General features: G+C 45.5%; 1 protein-coding gene across 1 annotated transcript in view; it reads left to right on the top strand.

The window, feature by feature from the left end:
* The first annotated feature begins 4,006 nt into the window (after positions 1 to 4,006).
* The window catches only part of gkup (glucuronokinase with putative uridyl pyrophosphorylase), a 69,275-nt gene continuing 51,529 nt past the window's right edge, over positions 4,007 to 21,752 (top strand). The window contains exons 1-5 of the mRNA XM_078199199.1: positions 4,007 to 4,113; positions 13,881 to 13,987; positions 16,429 to 16,473; positions 17,503 to 17,656; positions 17,858 to 17,929. Of these exons, the coding sequence (XP_078055325.1) occupies positions 4,057 to 4,113; positions 13,881 to 13,987; positions 16,429 to 16,473; positions 17,503 to 17,656; positions 17,858 to 17,929 (435 nt within the window). The 5' untranslated portion in view covers positions 4,007 to 4,056. The remainder of the gene's footprint in view (positions 4,114 to 13,880; positions 13,988 to 16,428; positions 16,474 to 17,502; positions 17,657 to 17,857; positions 17,930 to 21,752) is intronic.

Genomic DNA, 21,752 nt, shown 5'->3' with positions numbered 1-21,752 from the left:
CCCCCTACCCCCCTCTAGCGCCGACTGACAACCATCTGGGCCAATCGCAACCCGCGCTCTGATCTCACCCCACTCCGGATTGGTCAGACGGCCTGTCCTTCACGCCTGGCCAGTCAGCTTCAACCAATGGGAAGAAGGGGGTTGGAGAGGGGCGGGCTTATCTCCAGTGGCCAATCCCGAGCTCGGTGGGCGGGGACTCGAGCCGCCGCGACAAATCACCCCGCGGGCGGCCATTGGTTGTCGAGTGGTCTGAGCCCTCTCATCACCATCGGCTGTTCACTCTTAAAGGCACAGGCACCCCGGAGATTTAAAGGCACAGGCACCCCAGAGATTTAAAGGGACAGTGACCTGGAGATGCTTTTTAAAGAGGCAGTAGCCGCAGAATTTAAAGGACCAGTAACCCAGAAATTTAAAAGGTTTCCTCCCACAGTCCAAAGCTGTGCAAGTTAGGTGGATTGACCCTGGGAAATGTGCAGGGTTACGGGTGGGGGAAGAGAACCTGGGTAAGATGCTCTGTCAGAGGACCGGTGCAGACTCGATGGGCCAAATAGCCTCTTCTGCACTATCGGGATTTTATGATTCTATGACAGTAACCCAGAGATTTAAAGGAGCAGTAACTTTCAGATTTAAAGGAGCAGTAACTCCACAATTTATAGGGGCAGTAACCCCAGGATTTAAAAAGATGGTATACCTTGGATACAGTAAGAGTTTTAACAACACCAGGTTAAAGGCCAACAGATTTATTTGGTAGCAAATACCATTAGCTTTCGGAGCGCTGCTCCTTTGTCAGCTGGAGTGGAAATCTGCTCTCAAACAGGGCACAGATTTGTGTCTCTGTGCCCTGTTTGAGAGCAGATTTCCACTCCAGCTGACGAAGGAGCAGCGCTCCGAAAGCTAATTGTATTTGCTACCAAATAAACCTGTTGGACTTTAACCTGGTGTTGTTAAAACTCTTACTGTGTTTACCCCAGTCCAACGCCGGCATCTCCACATCATGAATACCTTGGATATACAGGAGCAGCAACAAAAGAGACGTAGAGGTCCACAGCTCAGAAGGAGGTCATTTGGCCCATTCAGTCTTTGTTGGTCAGCAAATAGCCATCCAATCTAATCCTCTTGGTCTGTAGCCTTGGAGGTCATAGCATTTCAAGTGATTATCCAAGTATTTTTAAATGTTGAGGGTTTCTGCTTCTACCACTCTAAGTTCCAGATCATTTCTGCATTTCCTTTTGAATTCTCCTCTAGACCTCCTATCCCTTAACCTAAATTGATATCCTCTGCTTATGGACTCCTCAACCCTGGGGTTTAAAGTGCAGTAACCATGGGGTTTAAAAGGGAATTATATTAACAGCTATGATCCACCAGCCTCTTCTCTCTTCTGCATGTTGGTGCCCAGTTATACCTGGAGAGTGAACATTCAATGGCCGCTGGTATGCCGAGCCTTTCCTTGGCCACAGGGATGGAGTGAATAGTTGACACCAGCTGGACACAACATTGTGCTTTTAAAAAGAGGCACTTATTAACTCTTACTGATGTTGACAACTGTCATCCTAATTGACATTTTTTATAAAAGATTTAGAATGACAATAACCCTGGGAATGAAAGGGATTGCAATCCTAGAAATTAAACAATAAGAGGAACAGAGGAATTAGGAGCAGAAGTCGGCAATTCAGCCCTACATACCTGTTCCGCCATTCATTCAGATCATGGCTGATCTTTCCCTCATCTCCAATCCATCTCCCCACCTGTCCCCCATATCCCTATGAACCCATTTTTTATTAGAAATATATCTATTTCCTTATTGAAACCATTCAATGATTCAGACTCCACCGTGCTATGGAGCAGTGAGTTGCACAAATTCACCACCCTCTGCTAGTTCCTCCTCATCTCAGTTTTAAACCTACTGCTTCTCAACCTTTACCTGTGATCTCTTGTTTGAGATTTCCCCACAAGAGGGAACATTTGGTCTATATTTACTTTATCAATCCCTTTTATATACCTTGATCAGATCCCCTCTCATCCTTCTAAACGCCAGTGGGTATAAGCCTAAACTGTTTAATCTCTCCTCATATGTCAAACCTTTCATCCCCAGAATCAATCTGGTGAACCTCCTCTGAACTGTCTCCAAGGTGAAGTTACATCATGCTTTAACCATGGTGAAATGTTCCACGGTGCTCCACACAAGTATTATCAAATCAAATTGAGGTGGGTGCGAGATGTGTCTTTAAGAAGGAAAGAGAAGTGAAATGGAAAGCTTTCATAAGTGAATTCCAGAGCCTAAGGCCTTGCTAGCTGAAGGCATGACTGTCAATGGTGAAGTGATTAAAATCAGGTATGCTCGAGAGGAATGCAGAGATCTCGGTGGGTGTGGGGCTGGTGAAGGTTACAAGGGATAAGACCAAAGAAGGACTGGAAACAGTATGATGCTGTTACACCACATGCACTAATTGAACACATTGCAGGTTTAGTGGATAAGAAAACACTCCTACTTGTACATTGCATTATTCTCTCAAATAAGGTGGAGCCGGCCTCTCTTTATAGCTGAAGTGCTCCAGCCCAGGCAACATCAGGGTGAATTTTGCCTGCACCCTTTGTAGTGCAATCACATCCTCCCTATAATTATTCATCAGAGTTCTGCATAGAATCATAGGATGATGCATCACAGAATGAGGTCATTCAGCCCATCAAGCAGCACGGTGGCACAGTGGTTGGCACTGCTGCCTCACAGCGCCAGGGGCCCGGATTTGATTCCTGACTTGGGTGACTGTCTGTGCGGAGTCTGCATGTTCTCCCCATGTCTGTGTGGGTTTCCTCCAGGTGCTCCGGTTTCCTCCTACAGTCCAAAAGACGTGCTGGTTAAGTGCATTGGCTATGCTGAATTCCCCCTCAGTGTACCCAAACAGGCGCCGGAGTGTGGCGACTAGGGGATTTTCACAGTAAGTTCATTGCAGTGTTAATGAAAGTCTACTTGTGACACTAATAAATAATAAAATAAAAAGCCTGTGTCGGTAGAGCTATCCAATTCATCCCACTCTGTTGCTTTTTTCCAATAGCCTTGTATTTTTTTCGTTTCATGTATTTATCCGATTTTCTTTTAAAAGTTATGTTTAAATCTGTTTTCACTGCCCTTTTAGGCAGCGCATTAACAAAACAAAATGTTTCCACACGTTGGCTCTGGCTCTCTTGTTAATCACTATAAATCTGTCTCCTCTGGCGACAGATCTTTCTGTCACTGGATACAGTGTTTCTTTATTTATCCTTTCAAACATTTCATGATTTTGAACACAACGATCAAATCTTCTCTCACTCAAAGGAGAAAGAAAAGCCCAAGCTTGCCAAGTGTAGTGTTTGGATTTTCTGGGCTTGTTCGGATTGGTATCATAAGAAGTGAAATGTAAACTGTGTTCATTTTCTCCTGATTGACTTTCCCACTTGCGCAGGAATATTATAGAATCCCTACAGTGCAGAAGGAGGCCATTTGGCCCATCGAGTCTGCACCGGCTCTCTGACAGAGCATCCCACCCAGGCCCTATCCCTGTAACTCCACATATTAACACTGCAAATCCCTCTAATTTACACACCTTGGGACACTAAGGGACAATTTAGCATGGCCAATCCACCTAACCCGCACATCTCGAGACACTAAGGAACAATTCAGCATGGCTAATCCACCTAACCTGCACATCTTGGGACACTAAGGAACAATTTAGCATGGCCGATCCCACCTAACCTACACATCTTTGAATAATTGGAGAGAGGGGGAAAGCAGGCAGTTAACAAGGAGCTACTGGCAGTCCTACAGTTTAGATTCCACAGGCGCTTTAGCAAGGGGACACAGAGAACAAGTCATGGTGCTTTCGGAGAGAGGTGACTGAAAGAGCCTGCTCTCTCAGTGTAACTCCGCCTGTAAGCTGTGATGTAAGGACGCTGAGCAATGAGTAGCGACGCTTTGAAACATTGGCAGTGTCTTTAAAAAGCGAACTTGGAATTGCTGCAAGTTTTTGCTGGGGTTGATTCCATTGACTTGCTGCCCAGGCGGGTAGTGGGGTCGCCCCAATGATCTGTGTGCTGCTAGTCGCTGGGCACGGGACACTGCTGGAGAGCGAGATCAAGGTGAATTTACCAACATTTGCATTTATTTCTGAACGCACCCAGAGCTCCCTCCGCATCTTTGTCTCATTCAGGGTTCATGGGGGTAACTGGCCTCTTTCCGGATCAGGGTATAGGAGCCAATGGCACTGCACATTCTAGGCTTTGAACATGCCTCTACTTCGGCCTTACTGTCGCTGGCAAGTGGCATCAAACGTTGGTGATTGAGGTACAATTCTGCTGAAAAAAATGGCTCGATTTCACTCGCCACGGCGCTGGAGCATTCGGGAACATTTAGCAGCAGTACGTGTATGGCTTGCTCTAACTCCAGAGTTCTTGTAACCAAGTCCAAAGGCAACACGGGGCGGGATCATAGCTGGAGCTGCGAAATGTCCAAACACAAGCTCATAAATCCTCATTGTCAATTGCTTCATAACAGAGCATACCCTCCGTGCCACACAGGGCAAGGTTCAGTGACACCCACATGTCACAGCGGGTTATAGCCCAGGTAATTCATTGCTTAAAAAATAACTTAGCATTTATATAGCACCTTTCACCACTCAAGCTCTCAAAGACATTTGAAAGTCCGAAAGACGTGCTGGTTAGGTGCATTGGCCGTGCTAAATTCTCCCACTGTACCCGAACAGACGCTGGAGTGTGACGACCAGGGGATTTTCGCAGTAACTTCATTGCAGTGTTAATGTAAGCCTACTTGTGACACTAATAAATAAACTTAAACTGAAGTGTAATAATACACCAAGGCTTCTTCCTAAGCCACCACCTTGATCACCTAGAAGGACAAGCGCAGCAGATGCCAGGGAATACCACCACCTGGAAGTTCCCCTCTCCCACTCACCATCCTGACTTGGAAATATATTGCCACTCCTTTGCAGTCACTGGGTCAAAATTCTGGAACTCCCTTCCTAACAGCACTGTGGTGTACCTACACCAGACGGACTGCTTCAAGAAGCCAGGTCACCAATCGTGAGGGCAATTAGGGATGGGCAATAACGGCTGGCCTAGCCAGCGACACCCACATTTCCAGGGACAAGCTAAGAAAAAGGCACGTTGTCGTGTAGAGCAACCCAAAATTAATCCCATTGCCTCACCCTCCTGGATCTTACCCATTATTCATATCTCAACAGGCTATTTCTTCACAACAACAACCACCTTGTATTAATATAGCACCCTTTCCTTCGGTATTTCATTCAGCTAATAAGGCTCTAAGCTCTAACATCAGTTCCTAAACCTCTCTGCTTTTCTCCCTCCCTTTTTCCATTACTCCTTGAATCCCACATCTTTCACCATGCTCTGTCCTAATAGCTACTTTGGATCAGTATCAATTTGATCTGATTATGCTTTTGTCAAAGCCTCAGGACATTTAACTGCACAAAAGCCCCTATGTAAATGCAAGTTGTTATTGCCTATGTAAATGTTTTCCATATAAGGAACCTTCTGCAACTATTGACACATTCCTAGAAGCCCCCAAAACATTAAAATTACCAGGGATTTGTTGTATGAAGAGAGATTGAACAGTTTAGGCCGATACTCTCTGGAATTTAGAAGAATGAGGGGAGATCGAATTGAGGTATACAAGATGATAAACGGTATGGATAAAGTAGACATGGAGCGGATGCTTCCTCTTGTGGGGCATTCTAGGACGAGAGGTCATAGTCTTAGGATAAGGGGCAGCAAATTTAAAACAGAGTTGAGGAGAAACTACTTCTCCCAAAAGGGTTGTGAATCTGTGGAATTTGCTACCCCAAAGTGCAGTGGATGCTGGGACAGTGAGTGAATTTAAGGAGGAGTTAGACAGATTTTTAATTGGTAATGGGTTGAAGGGTTATGGGGAGAAGGCAGGAAAATGGGGATGAGGGTGGAGCAGTAGCACAGTGGTTAGCATTGCTGCTTCACAGCGCCAAGGACCTGGGTTCGATTCCCGGCTTGGGTCACTGTCTGTGTGGAGTTTGCACATTCTCCTCGTGTCTGTGCGGCTTTCCTCCGGGTGCTCCGGTTTCCTCCCACATTCTGAAAGATGCCCTGGTTAGGGTGCATTGACCCGAACAGGCGCCGGAGTGTGGCGACTAGGGGAATTTCACAGTAACTTCATTGCAGTGTTAATGTAAGCCTTACTTGTGACGAATAAATAAACTTTTTTATCTTTAACTTTTTAGGAGGAGCATATCAGCCATGATCGAATGGCGGAGCGGACTCGATGGGCCAAATGTCCTAATTCTGCTCCTACATCTTATGAACTTATGACTGCCCTATTTTAAATACAGTATCGAAAAAATATTCTAAGGAGTAGAGTTTTGTCATTGCAATAGAAATAGCATGCCCCAGTTAACAAATATAGAAGCATAGTAATGTGATGAAGGGCAGAGATAAATATGGAGACTGCAGTGACCTCTTGTTATTTTCTGTACACCCGCCATGGTCCTTTGGTCATTGTGTCTGTAGACTCTTGATCTGGAAACTATCCATGTGATGTGGTAACATAGGCTGAAATTCTCCCATCTCACCTGCCATGGGAATAATAGTGGTCGAGACCGAAAATTTGGTGGACCATTCAAAGGTCCGTTGAGCTCGGGCGGGAATTTCCAGTCTTGGGGAGTGTGCGGCCGGAGAATCCCATCCACAGAGTGTTCCAGGTCTGTTTCTTTCATCACGTTGTAAAGTGTAGTTGTAGTTGTTTCTCTTCCTGCACTGAGTGGTGTACAAAGAAGACTTTCATTTGTTTCCGTAGCTAGTTTTTCCCTGGATCAGGTCACCAGAAGCTTCTAGCTTGAGGGGCACCACTCTTCAACAAGCATGGCTGGCTAGGAGTCTCTCCCACTCTTACCGCCAGCTACTGGCTTGTGATGGAGCAGTCTTACAGGTTGATATGCAACTTGTCAGAAACATTATCCATATACCTTCCTTGACCATCGAGTCATGGGATGGGACACGAACCCAGAGCTTCCAGATCAGAGGCAAGGATGACACCCACTCGCCGCAAGATCTCCAGATTAAGTGTAGTAGTTACTGCACCCACTGTGGCAGTCTCACACGAGGTGCATCATGCTGCTGCCCTGGTTACAGTATTCAATCAAACTTAGCCTCACAGGTAATAATCTCCACCTGCCCCAGGATTAATTCCAAACTAGTTATCAGACTCAGCTGATTATCCCATCCAATCCTATCCAAAAGTGTAAGGAAAAGGGGGCACAGTGGCACTGCGGTTAGCACTGCTGCCTCACAGCGCCAGGGACCCGGTTCGATTCCCGGCTTGGGTCACTGTCTGTGTGGAGTCTGCACGTTCTCTCTGTGTCTGCGTGGGTTTCCTCCAGGTGCTCCGGTTTCCTCCCACAGTCTGAAACTGCTGGTTAGGTGCATTGGCCATGCTAAATTCTCCCTCAGTGTACCAGAGTGTGGTGTCGAGGGGATTTTCACAGTGACTTAATTGCACTGTTGATGTAAACCTACTTGTGACACTAATAAATAAACTTTAAACAATAAATACTCCTCAAAACCAACTTTGTAACTTTTCAAATTTAAGATATTTATTATTTTTTTCTTACAATAACAGGCTGTGTCTGTTATGATTTTAAAATGCTGGCATTAGGAAAAGCATCATTATAGCGTATCATTGCTTTTGAAAATAATTGCTTGGTTTGATGATGTTGTAAAGAATAACCTTGCAAGATCTGCCCTTTCACACAGTCGATTGAGTGGAGATTGATTGGGCGGCACGGTAGCACAGTGGTTAGCACTGCTGCTTCACAGCTCCAGGGACCTGGGTTCGATTCCCGGCTCGAGTCACTGTCTGTGTGGAGTTTGCACCTTCTCCTCGTGTCTGCGTGGGTTTCCTCCAGATGCTCCGGTTTCCTCCCACAGTCCAAAGATGTGCGGGTTAGGTTGATTGGCCAGGTTAAAAATTGCCCCTTAGAATCCTAAGATGCGTAGGTTAGAGGGATTAGCGGGTAAATATGTGGGGGTAGGGCCTGGGTGGGATTGTGGTCGGTGCAGACTCGATGGGCCGAATGGCCTCCTTCTGCACTGTAGGGATTCTATGATTCTATGAGATACTTGTCTGTTATAATGGTCCGAAATAAACTATTATTCCCAGGAATGGAAAGTGGAAAGAGTTTGCAAGCATAAGCAAAAATAAGCTGAAAGGCTGATGCATGCTGCAAACTGTGAACTGATCATATGGGATGTGACATGCTCACTGCCTCTACTCTGAGGGTCTCTGTTGTCATTTAACTTCCTTCATTCCAACAGATTAAATTATGGTGCAGATATCAGAGGACAATCACTCCATACCTCACCCACCGGGTCCCTCAACTATACAGTGCCTTGACCACTCAACACCTCACCCAAGTGTCCGTTACTCTGAGGCCAACCCACTCAATGCCACATGCCCATGCAGTACCCCAGCCTTGCAGTGCCCCTCGCCTACGGTATCATACCCACTCAATACCACGGCTGAGAGCCTGCCCGCTCAAAACTCATGTCCATTCAATGCTCTGCCCACTCCACTCGCCCACTCCACACCCCTTGATGTCCAAACCACTTTCCTTTGTTCAAGGATCTGTGCAATTCACTACTACAGAAAGCAGTTGAGGCCAAAACGTTGTGTGATTTCAAGAAGAAATGGGATATAGCTCTTGGGACTAAAGGGATCATAGAATTCATAGAAACCCTACAGTGCAGAAGGAGGCCATTCGAGTCTGCACCAACAACAATCCCACCCAGACCCTATCCCCGTAACCCTACATATTTACCCCACTAATCCCTCTAACCTACGCATCCCAGGACACTAACAGGCAATTGAGCATGGCCAAAGCACCTAACCTGCACATCTTTGGACTGTAGGAAGAAACCGGAGCACCGGAGGAAACCCACGCAGACACGGGGAGAATGTGCAAACTCAACACAGACAGTGACCCGAGTCGGGAATCGAACCCAGGTCCCTGGAGCTGTGGGGCAGCAGTGCTAACCACTGTGCCACTCAAAGCAAATGTCATTCTTTAAAGATTTTAACAAAACTTTTGGATTTGATGGTTCTCAGACTGGTAAAGGGTAAGTTGTCCAATGCAGTCTTCCTCTGCGCGCTGTAAAAACGTCCCGCTTCCATTTATTTTTCACTCCCTTTACTTTCTGATTCTATCTTTGCTTATATGAGGTTCTGGGATAGGACCTGGATAGGATCATTGTCGATGCAGTCTCTATGGGCCAAATGGCCTCCTGCACTGTTGATTCTATGATGAGTCTATGCCTGAGAAAGTAAAGGAGGGAAGTGGATTTTCAAGAGCTTATGGCTACATTATTTTAACTGCTCCAATGTTGCACCTTCCCCTGTGAAGTAACATTTTGCCTCTTCTGTCCTCCTTGATTTGTAGCAGTTTTCCCACAACGAGGAACAACACAAGCTGTCTCTATCAGTGGAGAGCAGATATAACTTAGTGTGGATTACGCATATAAAATTGCTAATGGCAAGGAATGAAAAAATAGGAATGTTTGTTAAATGGAACACCAGGGAATACTGCTCCATGAAACCAAGTGGGGGTGCCCGTGCCACGGAATACCAGTACAGCTGCTGACCAAAAATCCTGTGGGTACATCCACAAAACAGTCCATCTGTGGCTCCACCACAGTGAGAGATGCTGAGCTAAATCAGGAACACATTAGAAAAGTTGTGTTCCTGCTGTAGACAGCATTAGCTCAATCACAAATAAAAACTGCAAACGCTTAGCTGGTCAGGGAGAATCTCTGGGCAGAGAAAGAGAATTAATGCTTCATGACAGGCCATCGACCTGAAATGTTTCAATTCTGCTCTCTGTCTCGCTCTGTCTCGATGTGGAGATGCCGGCGTTGGACTGGGGTGGGCACAGTAAGAAGTCTCACAACACCAGGTTAAAGTCCAACAGGTTCACTTGGTATCACGAGCTTTCGGAGCGTCGCTCCTTCATCGGGTGAGTCACTCACTCACCTGATGAAGGAGCAGTGCCCCGAAAGCTCGTGTTACCAAGTAAACCTGTTGGACTTTAACCTGGTGTGATATTTCTTACTGTGCTATCTCTGTCTCTGCAGATGAAGTTTGGACTGCTGAGTGTTTCCCTGTATTTTCTGATTTTATTTCGTATTTCTAGCCTCTGTAGTATTTCTTTGTTTGGTTACATCAATCTGGTATACTGTGAATGACAGGTCAAAGGGATGGACTGTCAAACGTGAGCAATTCTTACAATGATGCAGAAACAATTCTGCGTGGCAGAGGAAAGTAGAATGTTGAGAGGCCTGAAGGAGATGCTTGGTGGCGATTTCGAAGACTAACAGGGAGTCAGTAGATCCTGGATTTCAAGTAGTGTTAGTGTGTGAGTACACTGTCACTATCCAATCACACTTCCATTTCTCATTTGGAAACTCAGCATTATTACACACGTGAGTTCAAATGTATATCTTACCTGAATAATTAAAGTTTTGAAGATTATGAAAGGAATTAGTTCGGTGACAGTGACAAAAAATATGCATTTTCAAAATGCTTTATAGAAGCATAATCAAAAAGGAAACCCTGACAGAAGTGAATGAGGTCTGAGGGGGATTAGCTGGGTAAATATGTGGGGTTACAGGAATAGGGCCTGGGTGGAATTGTGGTCGGTGCAGACCCGATGGGTCGAATGGCCTCCTTCTGCATTGTAGGGATCCTATGAATGATTCTAATACCAGGGCCGCAAGCTGCAAATTTAGAAAAATTAAAATTAAAAAATAAAACTTTGCAAATCCTGGAAATCTTGAAGTGCTGGCAGTGTACACAAGGTCTATCATAGAAATGTAGAAAACACATGTCACAGAAAGAGGCCATTCGGTCCTTTGTGTCTGTGATAGCTGAAAGGGTGATTCAGTTGACTCCCACTTTCCAGGTATTGATCCATTGCCTGATTATGGTCAGTGTAAATGCAGGATACCCCCCTCTACAATCCTTTCAGGTCGTGAATTCCAGAAACCCAATACCATCTGGTGAAAAATGGCTCCCCTCTAATCCTTCTACATAGAACATAGAACAGTACAGCACAGAACAGGCCCTTCGGCCCACGATGTTGTGCCGAGCTTTATCTGAAACCAAGATCAAGCTATCCCACTCCCTATCATCCTGGTGTGCTCCATGTGCCTATCCAATAACCGCTTAAATGTTCCTAAAGTGTCTGACTCCACTATCACTGCAGGCAGTCCATTCCACACTCCAACCACTCTCTGCGTAAAGAACCTACCTCTGATATCCTTCCTGTATCTCCCACCACGAACCCTATAGTTATGCCCCCTTGTAATAGCTCCATCCATCCGAGGAAATAGTCTTTGAACGTTCACTCTATCTATCCCCTTCATCATTTTATAAACCTCTATTAAGTCTCCCCTCAGCCTCCTCCGCTCCAGAGAGAACAGCCCTAGCTCCCGCAACCTTTCCTCATAAGACCTACCCTTCTCCCAATTTTGATTTAATTATTGTCACGTGTATTGAGATTCAGTGAAAAGTATTGTTTCTTGCGCGCTATACATACAAAGCTTACCGTACATAGAGTACATTGGGAGAAGGCAAGGAGCGGGTGCAGAATATAGTGTTACAGTCATAGCTAGGGTGTAGAGAAAGATCAACTTAATATATGGTAAGTCCATTGAAAAGTCCGACGGCAGCAGGGAAGAAGTTGTTCTTGAGTCGGTTGATACATGATCTCAGTCTTTTGTATATTTTTCCCGATGGAAGAAAGTGGAAGAGAGTATGGCCGGGGTGCATGGGGTCCTTGATTTTGCTGGCTGCTTTTCTGAGGCAGTGGGGAGTGTAGACGGTAATCTATGCTTTCTGGTCATCACTTTGATTAGACTCCTCATATATTTGCACTGTTAAATCTCCCTTCAGCCTCCTCTGCTCCAAAGAAAACCCCATCAGTATCAGTCCAGAGAAAGCACAGTTTTAAATTTTGAACAAGATTCAGCAGAAACATTGATGTTTTCAATGCTAACAGAGTTCTTGTGTACTAGGCTAGGTGGAAGATTTCCATCAGAAGGGCAATCTACTCCCTCCACCACCGATGCTCAGTACCAGCAGTGTGTACTATCTACAAGATGCACTGCAGCAATTCACCAAAGATCCTTAGACAGCACCTTCCAAACCCACGGCCACTTCCATCTAGAAGGACAAGGGCAGCAGATACATGGGAACACCACCACCTGTAACTTTCCCTCCAAGCCACTCACCATCCTGACTTGGAAATATATCGCCGTTTATTCACAGTTGCTGGGTCAAAATCCTGGAATTCCCTCCCTAACGGCATTGTGGGTCAACCCACAGCACGTGGACTGCAGTGATTCAAGAAGGCAGCTCACCATCACCTTCTCAAGGGCAACTAGGGATGGTATGAAGTCTCACAACACCAGGTTAAAGTCCAACAGGTTTATTTGATATCATGAGCTTTCAGAGCGCTGCTCCTTCATCAGGTGGATGGAGTGCTCTCCACTCCACTCACCTGATGAAGGAGCAGCGCTCCGAAAGCTCATGATACCAAATAAACCTGTTGGACTTTAACTTGGTGTTGTGAGACTTCTTACTGTGCCCAACCCAGTCCAATGCCGACATCTTCACATCATAACTAGGGATGAGCAATAAATTCTGGCTAGCCAGTGATGCCCATGTCCCACGAATGAATAAATAAAAAATAGAGTTTGTGCATTGAGTTACTATGGACTGCCAATGGATCTGACAGCATACTGGGAGCCGAGTGGCAAATTGAAAGAATTGAGTGATTTAGTGAGACACTGGATATATAAAGTTGATCTATAAAACTGGTATGAACCTATTTAGATCAAACAGTCATTTTCTGTTCCCAAAATATTCACACAAGCTTTCGGAGCTGCAAGCCCCTTCTTCAGGTGAGTGGGAATTCCCACTCACCTGAAGAAGGGGCTTGCAGCTCCGAAAGCTTGTGTGGCTTTTGCTACCAAATAAACCTGTTGGACTTTAACCTGGTGTTGTTAAACTTCTTACTGTGTTTACCCCAGTCCAACGCCGGCATCTCCACATCATGCCCAAAATATTCAACCAGGGCTCAGCGGGTAGCCTTCTGACTGAAGAGCTATAAAGATAGAGGTTCTAATCCCAGTGCAGAGACTTGGGAACAAACCGAGATTCCAGTACAGTACTGAAGGAAAGCTGAATAGTTGGAGATGTTTTCTTCAGATGAGATGTTAAACTTGAAACTCTTGCCGAAAATCTCCGTCCTCCTTCATGGCTGGGATTCTGCGGTGTTGCTGGAAGTGAATGGAGTTTTGGCTGGAACACTAAATTCTCCGTTCTCACTTGCAGCGGGCTGGCCACGGACAAGAGTGGAAAATCCCGCCCCTTATCTGCCTCATGGGTGGACACAAAAAATCCCATGGCATTCTTTTGAAGTAGAGCAATGGAGTTTTCCTGCTGTCTAACACATTATCCCGCCATTGGGCGGGACTTAACAGCCGCACTCGTCCTGAAACTGTAAATTTCCACCCAAGGTCAACGGACCTTTCCATGGTCCATCCCTTGCCTGCTCCGATTCCCATGGCAGGCAGGACAGTAAAATTCTGGCCATTATCTGATGGGAGCTTGCTGTGCACAAACTGATTTCATACAATGGTGACTATGCTTCAAAAAGGCAGTTTAGGACATTTGGAATCATGACAGGTGCCATATAAATGCAAGTACTAATCTGTTATTTGACCCTGTGTTAACAGTGAACAAGTATCATGTGCCTCAGTTTGTTACCTCAATAATTTATTTACAGAATGAAGCCACAGGCCTTTACAACCACTTAGTCGGGATCCCAAAGGCTCTGTTGCCGGGACTTGGTGGGAAGAAGATTCTGGACTTCTGGTGGAAAGTTGTGAACGTGTGAGTGATTTGATTTGATTTATTATTGTCACATGTATTAGTATACAGTGAAAAGTATTGTTTCTTGTGTGTTATACAGACAAAGCATACCGTTCATAGAGAGGGAAAGGAGAGGATGCAGAATGTAGCATTACAGTCATAGCTAGGGTGTAGAGAAAGATTGGGCTGTTGCTATTTGTTCCTGCACTAGCTTGTAGGAGTTGCTTCTTTATATAACTTTTTTAAATTTGAATCTTATCTGATTAAGATATTTGGACCAGGAGTAGTAATGTAGAAGATTAGAAAGGAGGGGGTGGTGAGAAGGGGAGTCCTGCCCAATGAAGAGAAGAGGTAACAATTACTCCGCAGATAAAAATTACTGAGGGATATAGGGAATGGGTGACCAGCAGACAGAGGAAGAGTAGGAAGGCAATGCAGGGGTCACCTGTGGTCATCTCCCTCCAAAACAGATATACCGTTTTGGATACTGTTGGGGGAGATGGCTCACCAGGGGAAGGTGGCAGCAGCCAGGTTCATGGCACCATGGCACAGGAGGGCAGGAAAAAGAGTGATAGAGCTATAGTGATCGGGGACTCAATTGTAAGGGGAGTAAACAGGCATTTCTGCGGATGAAAGCGAGACTCCAGGACACTATGTTGCCTCCCTGGTGCAAGGGTCAAGGATGTTTCAGAGCGGTTGCAGGACATTCTGGAGAGGGAGGGTGAACAGCCAGCTGTCATGGTGCAAAAAGGCACCAACGATATAGGTAAAAAAATGGGATGAGGTCCTACAAGCTGAATTTAGGGAGTTAGGAGATAAACTAAAAAGTAGGACCTCAAAGGTAGTAATCTCAGGATTGCAACCAGTGTCACGTGCTAGAATAGGAATGTCAGGATAGCTAAGATGAATACGTGGCTTGAGGGATGGTGCAAGAGGCAGGGATTCAAATTCCTGGGACATTAGAACCGGTTCTGGGGCAGGTGGGACCAGTACAAATTGGATGGTCTGCACCTGGGCAGGACTGGAACAAATGTCCTGGGGGAATGTTTGTTAGTGCTGTTGGGAAGGGTTTAAACTAATGTGGCAGGGGGATGGGAACGAATGCAAGAAGTCAGAGGGGTGTAAGGTGGGGGCAAAAACAAAAAGCAGGAAGGGGAAAAGTGTGAGGCAGAGAAACCAAAGTCAAAAATCAAAAAGGGCCACAGTACAGAGACTGTGGAGAACTCAGTGAATGGGTCCGATAAGGCTAAGAGAAATAAAACACAGGGAGAGTGTACAAAACATGACCGGATAGATGGTCAGAGAAAGAACCGCAGAAAGCAAGTGAAGTCTAGGTTAAACTGCATTTATTTCAATGCATGAGGGCTGACAGGCAAGGCAGATGATCTCAGGGCATAGATGGGTACGTGGGACTGGAATATTATAGCTATTTCTGAAACATGGCTAAGGGAGGGGCAAGACTGGCAGTTCAATGCTCCAGGGTACTGATGCTGTAGGAAAAATAGAACAGGAGGTAAGAGAGGAGGGGGAGTTACGTTTTTGATTAGGGAGAACATCACGACAGTATTGAGAGGGGATATATCCGAGGTTCACCCACTGAGTTTATATGGGTAGAACTGAAAAATAAGAAGGGAGAGATCACTTTGATAGGATCGTACTACAGGCCTCAAATTGTCAGTGGGAAATTGAGAAGCAAATATGTAAGGAGATTACAGATAGCTGCAAGAAAAATAGGATGGTACTAGTAGGGGACTTTAACTTTCCCAATATTGACTGGGACAGCCATAGCCTTAGAGGGTTGGATGGAGAGAAATTTATTGAGTGTATTCAGGAGGAATTTCTCATTCAATATGTGGATGGCTCAACTAGAGAGGGGGCAAAACTTGACTTCCTCTTAGGAAATAAGGAAGGGCAAGTGACAGAAGTGTTAGTGAGGGATCACTTTGGGACCAGTGACCATAATTGTATTAGTTTTAAGATAGCTATGGAGAATGACACGTCTGGCTCAAAAGTTAAAATTCTAAATTGGAGCAAGGCCAATTTTGATGGTCTTAGCCAGGAAATTTTAAAAGTTGATTGAGGGAGTCTGTTGGCAGGCAAAGGGACGTCTGGTAAGTGGGAGGCTTTCAAAAGTGTGTTAACCACGGTTCAGGGTGAGCACGTTCCTTTTAAGGTGAAGGGCAAGGCTGGTTGAAGTAGGGAACCCTGGATGACTTGGGATATTGAGGCCATGGTCAAGAAGAAGAAGGAGGCACATGACATGCATAGGTAGCTGGGATCAAGTGGGCGAAGAGTATAGAGGGTGTAGGAGTAGAGTTAAGAGAAAAATCCCAAATCTGTTAAGCTCCATTCTCTCCTGCGCTTCCCTCAACCTTTCACTTCCTTCTATCTTTCTAACTGTCTCCCTTTCTCCCTGTATGAAATTGCTTTGATTTATATCATATTTTCTGCATTGTTTGCAGGAGGCAACTCTTCAATGAAGTCTATCTCGTCACGAATGCGGACAAGTAAGTAGATTTATTATTGAGGCTGGTAGCAAAGCAGCATATAGTCAATAAAACTGAAGAGATGTACAGTTAATACTGGAAATTTGACATAAAAACAGAAAATGCTGAAAACACTCAGCAGTTCATTCAGCATCTTTAGAGAGAAACACTCGATGTTTCAAGTCAACAATCTTCCTTCAGAATTGCAACACCTTCGTAATGAACGGTTTGCAAGCGAGTGCAGTGCCAGTGAAAAGATGCTAAGAACTGGACAGACAGGTGGAGTGCAGGACTAACAATCCTATTGGCTAATTATAAAGATGTTTATGACCACGGAGGTACATCTGAATCCTTCCACCAAGGAAAGAGCGAAAAGCTATGTGGCACGGTGGCACAGTGGTTAACACTGCTGCTTCAGAACACCAGGGACCCGGGTTCGGCATGGGTCACTGTCTGTGCGGAGCCTGCACGTTCTCCCCGTGTCTGCATGGGTTTCCTCCGGATACTCTGGTTTCCTGGCACAATCCAAAGGACGTCCTAGTTAGGTGCATTGGCCATGCTAAATTCTCCCTCAGTGTACCCGAACAGGCGCCGGAGTGTGGCGACTAGGGGATTTTCACAGTAACTTCATTGCAGTGTAAAAAAAAAACTACAACTTGAGTGAGAGTCAGAGGTGGATGTAAAGGATCTCATGCATTAATTAGGTGAGCAGGGAAATTGGCCTCAGTGCCCTGGCCAATGTTTTGCCTCAAACAAGCAAATCACCAAAACGAGACTATCTGGCCATTATCACATTCCAGTTTGTGGGAGCTTGTTGTCCACAAATTGGCTGCCACTTTCTCTACATTTGAACAATGACTACACTTTGTTAGCTTTGAAGCACTTTGGGATGTCCCGAAGTCATGAAAAGTGCTGTAGAAATGTATGACTTTTTAAAATCTTAACTTAAAAACGTCAGCTTGGTCTTGTGTGGTATGCTGCATATGCGATGGAGGTGCTTTGGGCATTGTTGAGCTAGTTTGGAATTAACTGTTAACCTTCCACACGTAGGTACAAATACTACGAGCGATGGGCAACTGCTAATGATTTTCCAGTGGAAAACATTATAAACGATGGCTCGACGACCAGCCAAACCCAACTGGGTGCAGTCGCTGACTTGGAGTTGGTGGTCAGGAGTAAGAGGTTCACTGATGACGTCATGGTGGTATGTGTTGCTTCATTGCTGGCCATTTGTTGATGTCCTGGTGATATGGGAGGAAGGAGGGGGATCAGGATATTGAATTCGCTGATCAGCCATGATCAAGATGAACGGCGGAGCAGGCTCGAAGGGCCGAATGGCCTACTCCTGCTTGTAGTTTCTAATGTTCTATGACCCTGTTTCACCACAGCCTTCTTGTGCTTCCAGGTCGCTGGGGATATGCTGTGTGAGGATCCAAATTTTGATATTGCCGAAGTTCTCAAGTTCTTTAAGTTTAAGGTCAGTCAGGACCACCAGATACTTGTTCCTTCATTCTGTTTAATTGGCCTACTGTGGGTTTAAGTTAAAGCCTCTTGGCTTTTAGCATAAAGAACACTGGGAATAAGAGATGTAAACTGAGGATGGAATTCTCCCATCATGCCCACAGCGGGTTTGGTGACAGGCGGGAGTGGAGAATCTAGCAGGAGCCACAGTGTTGGAAACCCACAAGCAATTCTCCCAGTAGCAGGTTAATGGCAGGTTGATCTTCCTGCCAGTTGGTGGCGCGAATGCCATTTGCATTCATTTGCATATCTTGAATGCTCATTAAAACAGCTGCCAGCCGGTGTCCTGCCAGGCCTTCCGATCTTGCCAGTGTCAAACCCGATTGCTAAAGTGTAGTCTTCAGCTAGCAACAGACAGTAAGTGCAACACTGCCATCGGCCTGCTGAAGACAAAAGGGGGTGGCATTGTGGAAGGAGGGCTGTGAAAGGAGAGGAATGTGGGAAGGTCAAGGGCTCACAATGGCAGGCAGAGGGGCAAGGAGGTGGGCGAAGAAGATGAACAATTGAAAGCAGAGGGAAGACCGAGGGGAGGGAAGCTGGAACCCGACAAACCTGCATGAAAAACTCCCAAACAAGGGGGTCAAAGGGTTACCACATCATTTACTTGAAAGAGATGGAAGAAGACTCCCAATCATAGAATCCCTACAGTGCAGAAGGAGGCCATTTGGCCCATCGAGTCTGCACCGACCACAATCCCACCCCATTCCTGTAACCCCACATATTTACCCTGCTAATCCCCCTGACAGTAGGGGCAATTTAGCATGGCCAATCAACCTAACCCGCACATCTTTGGACTGTGGGAGGAAACCGGAGCACCCGGAGGAAACCCACGCAGACATGGGGAGAATGTGCAGACTCCGCACAGACAGTGACCCAAGCCGGGAATCGAACCCGGGTCCCTGGCGCTGTGAGGCAGCAGTGCTAACCACTGTGCCACCGTGCTGCGGTGGGTAGAGATCCAATTGGGGCACAGATGCCTCACAGGCTATTGGCTTGGAGGGAGGGTGGTTGAATCGAGGAACAGACCTTCCTTTTGAGGCTGATAGTCTTTTCCCTCTCGGTTGCTGGCATCCTGCATAGCCTGGTGAAGACAGGGCGGCTGGAGGGAGTGATATGGATGCACTGGACAGGTGTTTAAATATGACACGGGGACCTTCAATGCCATCAGCTGAGGATGAGTAGGCGACTGAGCTGCCAACTGGCCAGGAGAGGTGGAGGGGAACTCACCTGTGCAAAATTAATGAGGTTCCAAGCGTAGAATATGGCACGAGATCCCACCTTTCTGGCTTGTGCCATCACCGCACTTATGGGAGCGTTTTGCTCTTAGACTGTGATATTGCTCATGTGGAGTAAATCAAATCACTTGACGGCCTAGTGCAATATCCGAGGTGATCTTCAGATAGAATTGCAGAAATGTTTACAGCACAGAAACAGTTCTCAATGGCGTGAAGGATGGGGAAGCATTGCAAATGATCTGTGAGTTGACTAAATTTCATAGCTACACGGTAGAGTTTAGGGAACCACGGCATTGATACTAGGTCAGATTTTTTGGGCTATCTACATTCCATGCACTCTTCCTCCGACACTGACCAGGCCTACCTCATCAAGAAATACATAATTATCCAACAGTTTTGTGAAAAATCAATGTATATTTCACCTTAAAAAAATTCTTGGTGGCATCAAATTTCAAGATGATAATATATCAAAACTCTTATTATAAAGAAGGCAGGTTTGACAGATGTATTATTCAAAGTGAACATAAGCAGAATGTGATATTAATCCTGATAGTTAAAACTTCTTTCCTGAGGCTGTATGCTGTGTGCCCGAGTCTTGACAATGTAACTTCTCATCAACTTTTATGTTAGTCACGCCCTTTGCTTTTTACTGTTCCTCAGCCTGAGGCTATTTCTACACTTCTGTTTGCTTTCTCATTGCTCAGCTTGTAAAATTATATACAACACCAACAGTATTTATATCGTGTTTTATGGGGTTGGTGGGGCAGAGGAAGAGAGGGACGACTTGAGAAAAGTTGTGGTTCCAGTTATTGGGGTTGGGGAAAGTCTGCCTGTTTGGAGAGTGAATAAATATACTTCAATATATTTATTTCAGTATAGGAGAATCCTACCCAATGCTTAGCCCCACATAAGATCAGGATCCCGTTTCCCCTAAGCAAGGGAAGAGTATGGCAATGAGGAAAGGGGGAAGAAGTTAATAACAGTTCCTCTTTGAAAACTTACTCTCCCAACAAGTCCAAAGTCCAAGTTAGCTTAATATTCCCATCGCCCAGCTGAGATCCAGTGAGGCTATAAAACCATAAGACATAGGAGCAGAATTAGGCCACTCGGCCCATCGAGTCTGCTCCACCATTCACTCATGGCTGATATTTTTCTCATCCCCATTCTCCTGCCTTTTCCCCATAATCCCTGATCCCCTTATTAATCAAGAACCTATCTATCTCTGTCTTAAAGACACTCAATGACCTGGCCTCCACAGCCTTCTGCGGCAAAAAGTTCCACAGATTCACCACTCTCTGGCTGAAGAAATTCCTCATCTCTGTTTTAAAGGATCATCCTTTAGTCTGAGATTTGCCCTCTGGTTCTAGTTTTTCCTACCAGTGGAAACATCCTCTCCACGTCCACTCTATCTAGGCCTCGCAGTATCCTGTAAGTTTATTATCTATCTATCTATCCTATCACCTGCCTCCACTCCCCCGGCAAACAGGGTGCCAGGGGAGGCGGTGGCGTAGTGGTATTGTCACTGGACTAGTCATCCACAGATCCAGGGTAATGCTCTGGAGACCTGGGTCAAATCCTGCCAAGCAGATGGTGGAATTTGAATTCAGTAAAAAATATCTGGAATTAAGAATCTACTGATGACCATGAAACCATCACTGATTGTTGGAAAAACCCATCTGGTTCACTAATGTCCTTTAGGGAAGGAAATCTGCCATCCTTACCTGGTCTGGCTGACATGTGACTCCAAAGCCACAGCAATGTGGTTGATTCTTAAATGCCCTCAGGAATGGGCAATAGTGCTGGCCCAGCCAGTGATGCCCACATTCAATGAACGAATAAAAAAAATGCATCAATAGTCCACTGTACTCTCTAGTGAGGGACATGTCAGAAAGTACACAGCTACTTAGCAAAATGTGTTTTTTTATTGAACTAAAAGAGTGAGAAGAAAGAAAGTGCAATGTTATGGTATCTTCCACGACCTCATGGACTCACAAAGTCCTTTACAGCCAAAGGAATATTTTCATCAACAGGGATGAAGTAGAACGGGTTGAGAGCTTCAAGTTTTTAGATGTCCAGATCACCAACAACCTGTCCTGGTCCTCCCATGCCGACACTACAGTTAAGAAAGCCCACCACACCTCTACTTTCTCAGAAGACTAAGGAAATTTGGCATGTCGACTACAACGCTCACCAATTTTTACACATGTACCATAGAAAGTATTCTTTCTGGCTGTTTTACAGCTTGATATGGCTCCTGCTCTGCTCAAGACCACAAGAAACTACAAAAGGTCGTGAATGGAGCCCAATCCATCACGCAAACTAGCCTCCCATCCATTGACTCTGTCTACACTTCTCGCTGCCCCAGAAAAGCAGCCAGCATAATCAAGGACCCCACGTACCCCGGACATTTTCTCTTCCACCTTCTTCCACTGGGAAAAAGATACAAAAGCCTCAGGTCACGTACCAACCAACTCATGAACAGCTTCTTCCCAGCTGTCATCAGACATTTGAGTGGACCTACCTCGCATTAAGTTGATCTTTCTC

Source organism: Mustelus asterias, chromosome 27 (assembly GCF_964213995.1).
Source record: "Mustelus asterias chromosome 27, sMusAst1.hap1.1, whole genome shotgun sequence".
NCBI classification, from domain to species: domain Eukaryota; kingdom Metazoa; phylum Chordata; class Chondrichthyes; order Carcharhiniformes; family Triakidae; genus Mustelus; species Mustelus asterias.
Note: the sequence above shows the minus strand (reverse complement) of the source record. Positions and strands in the feature narration are given on the sequence as shown.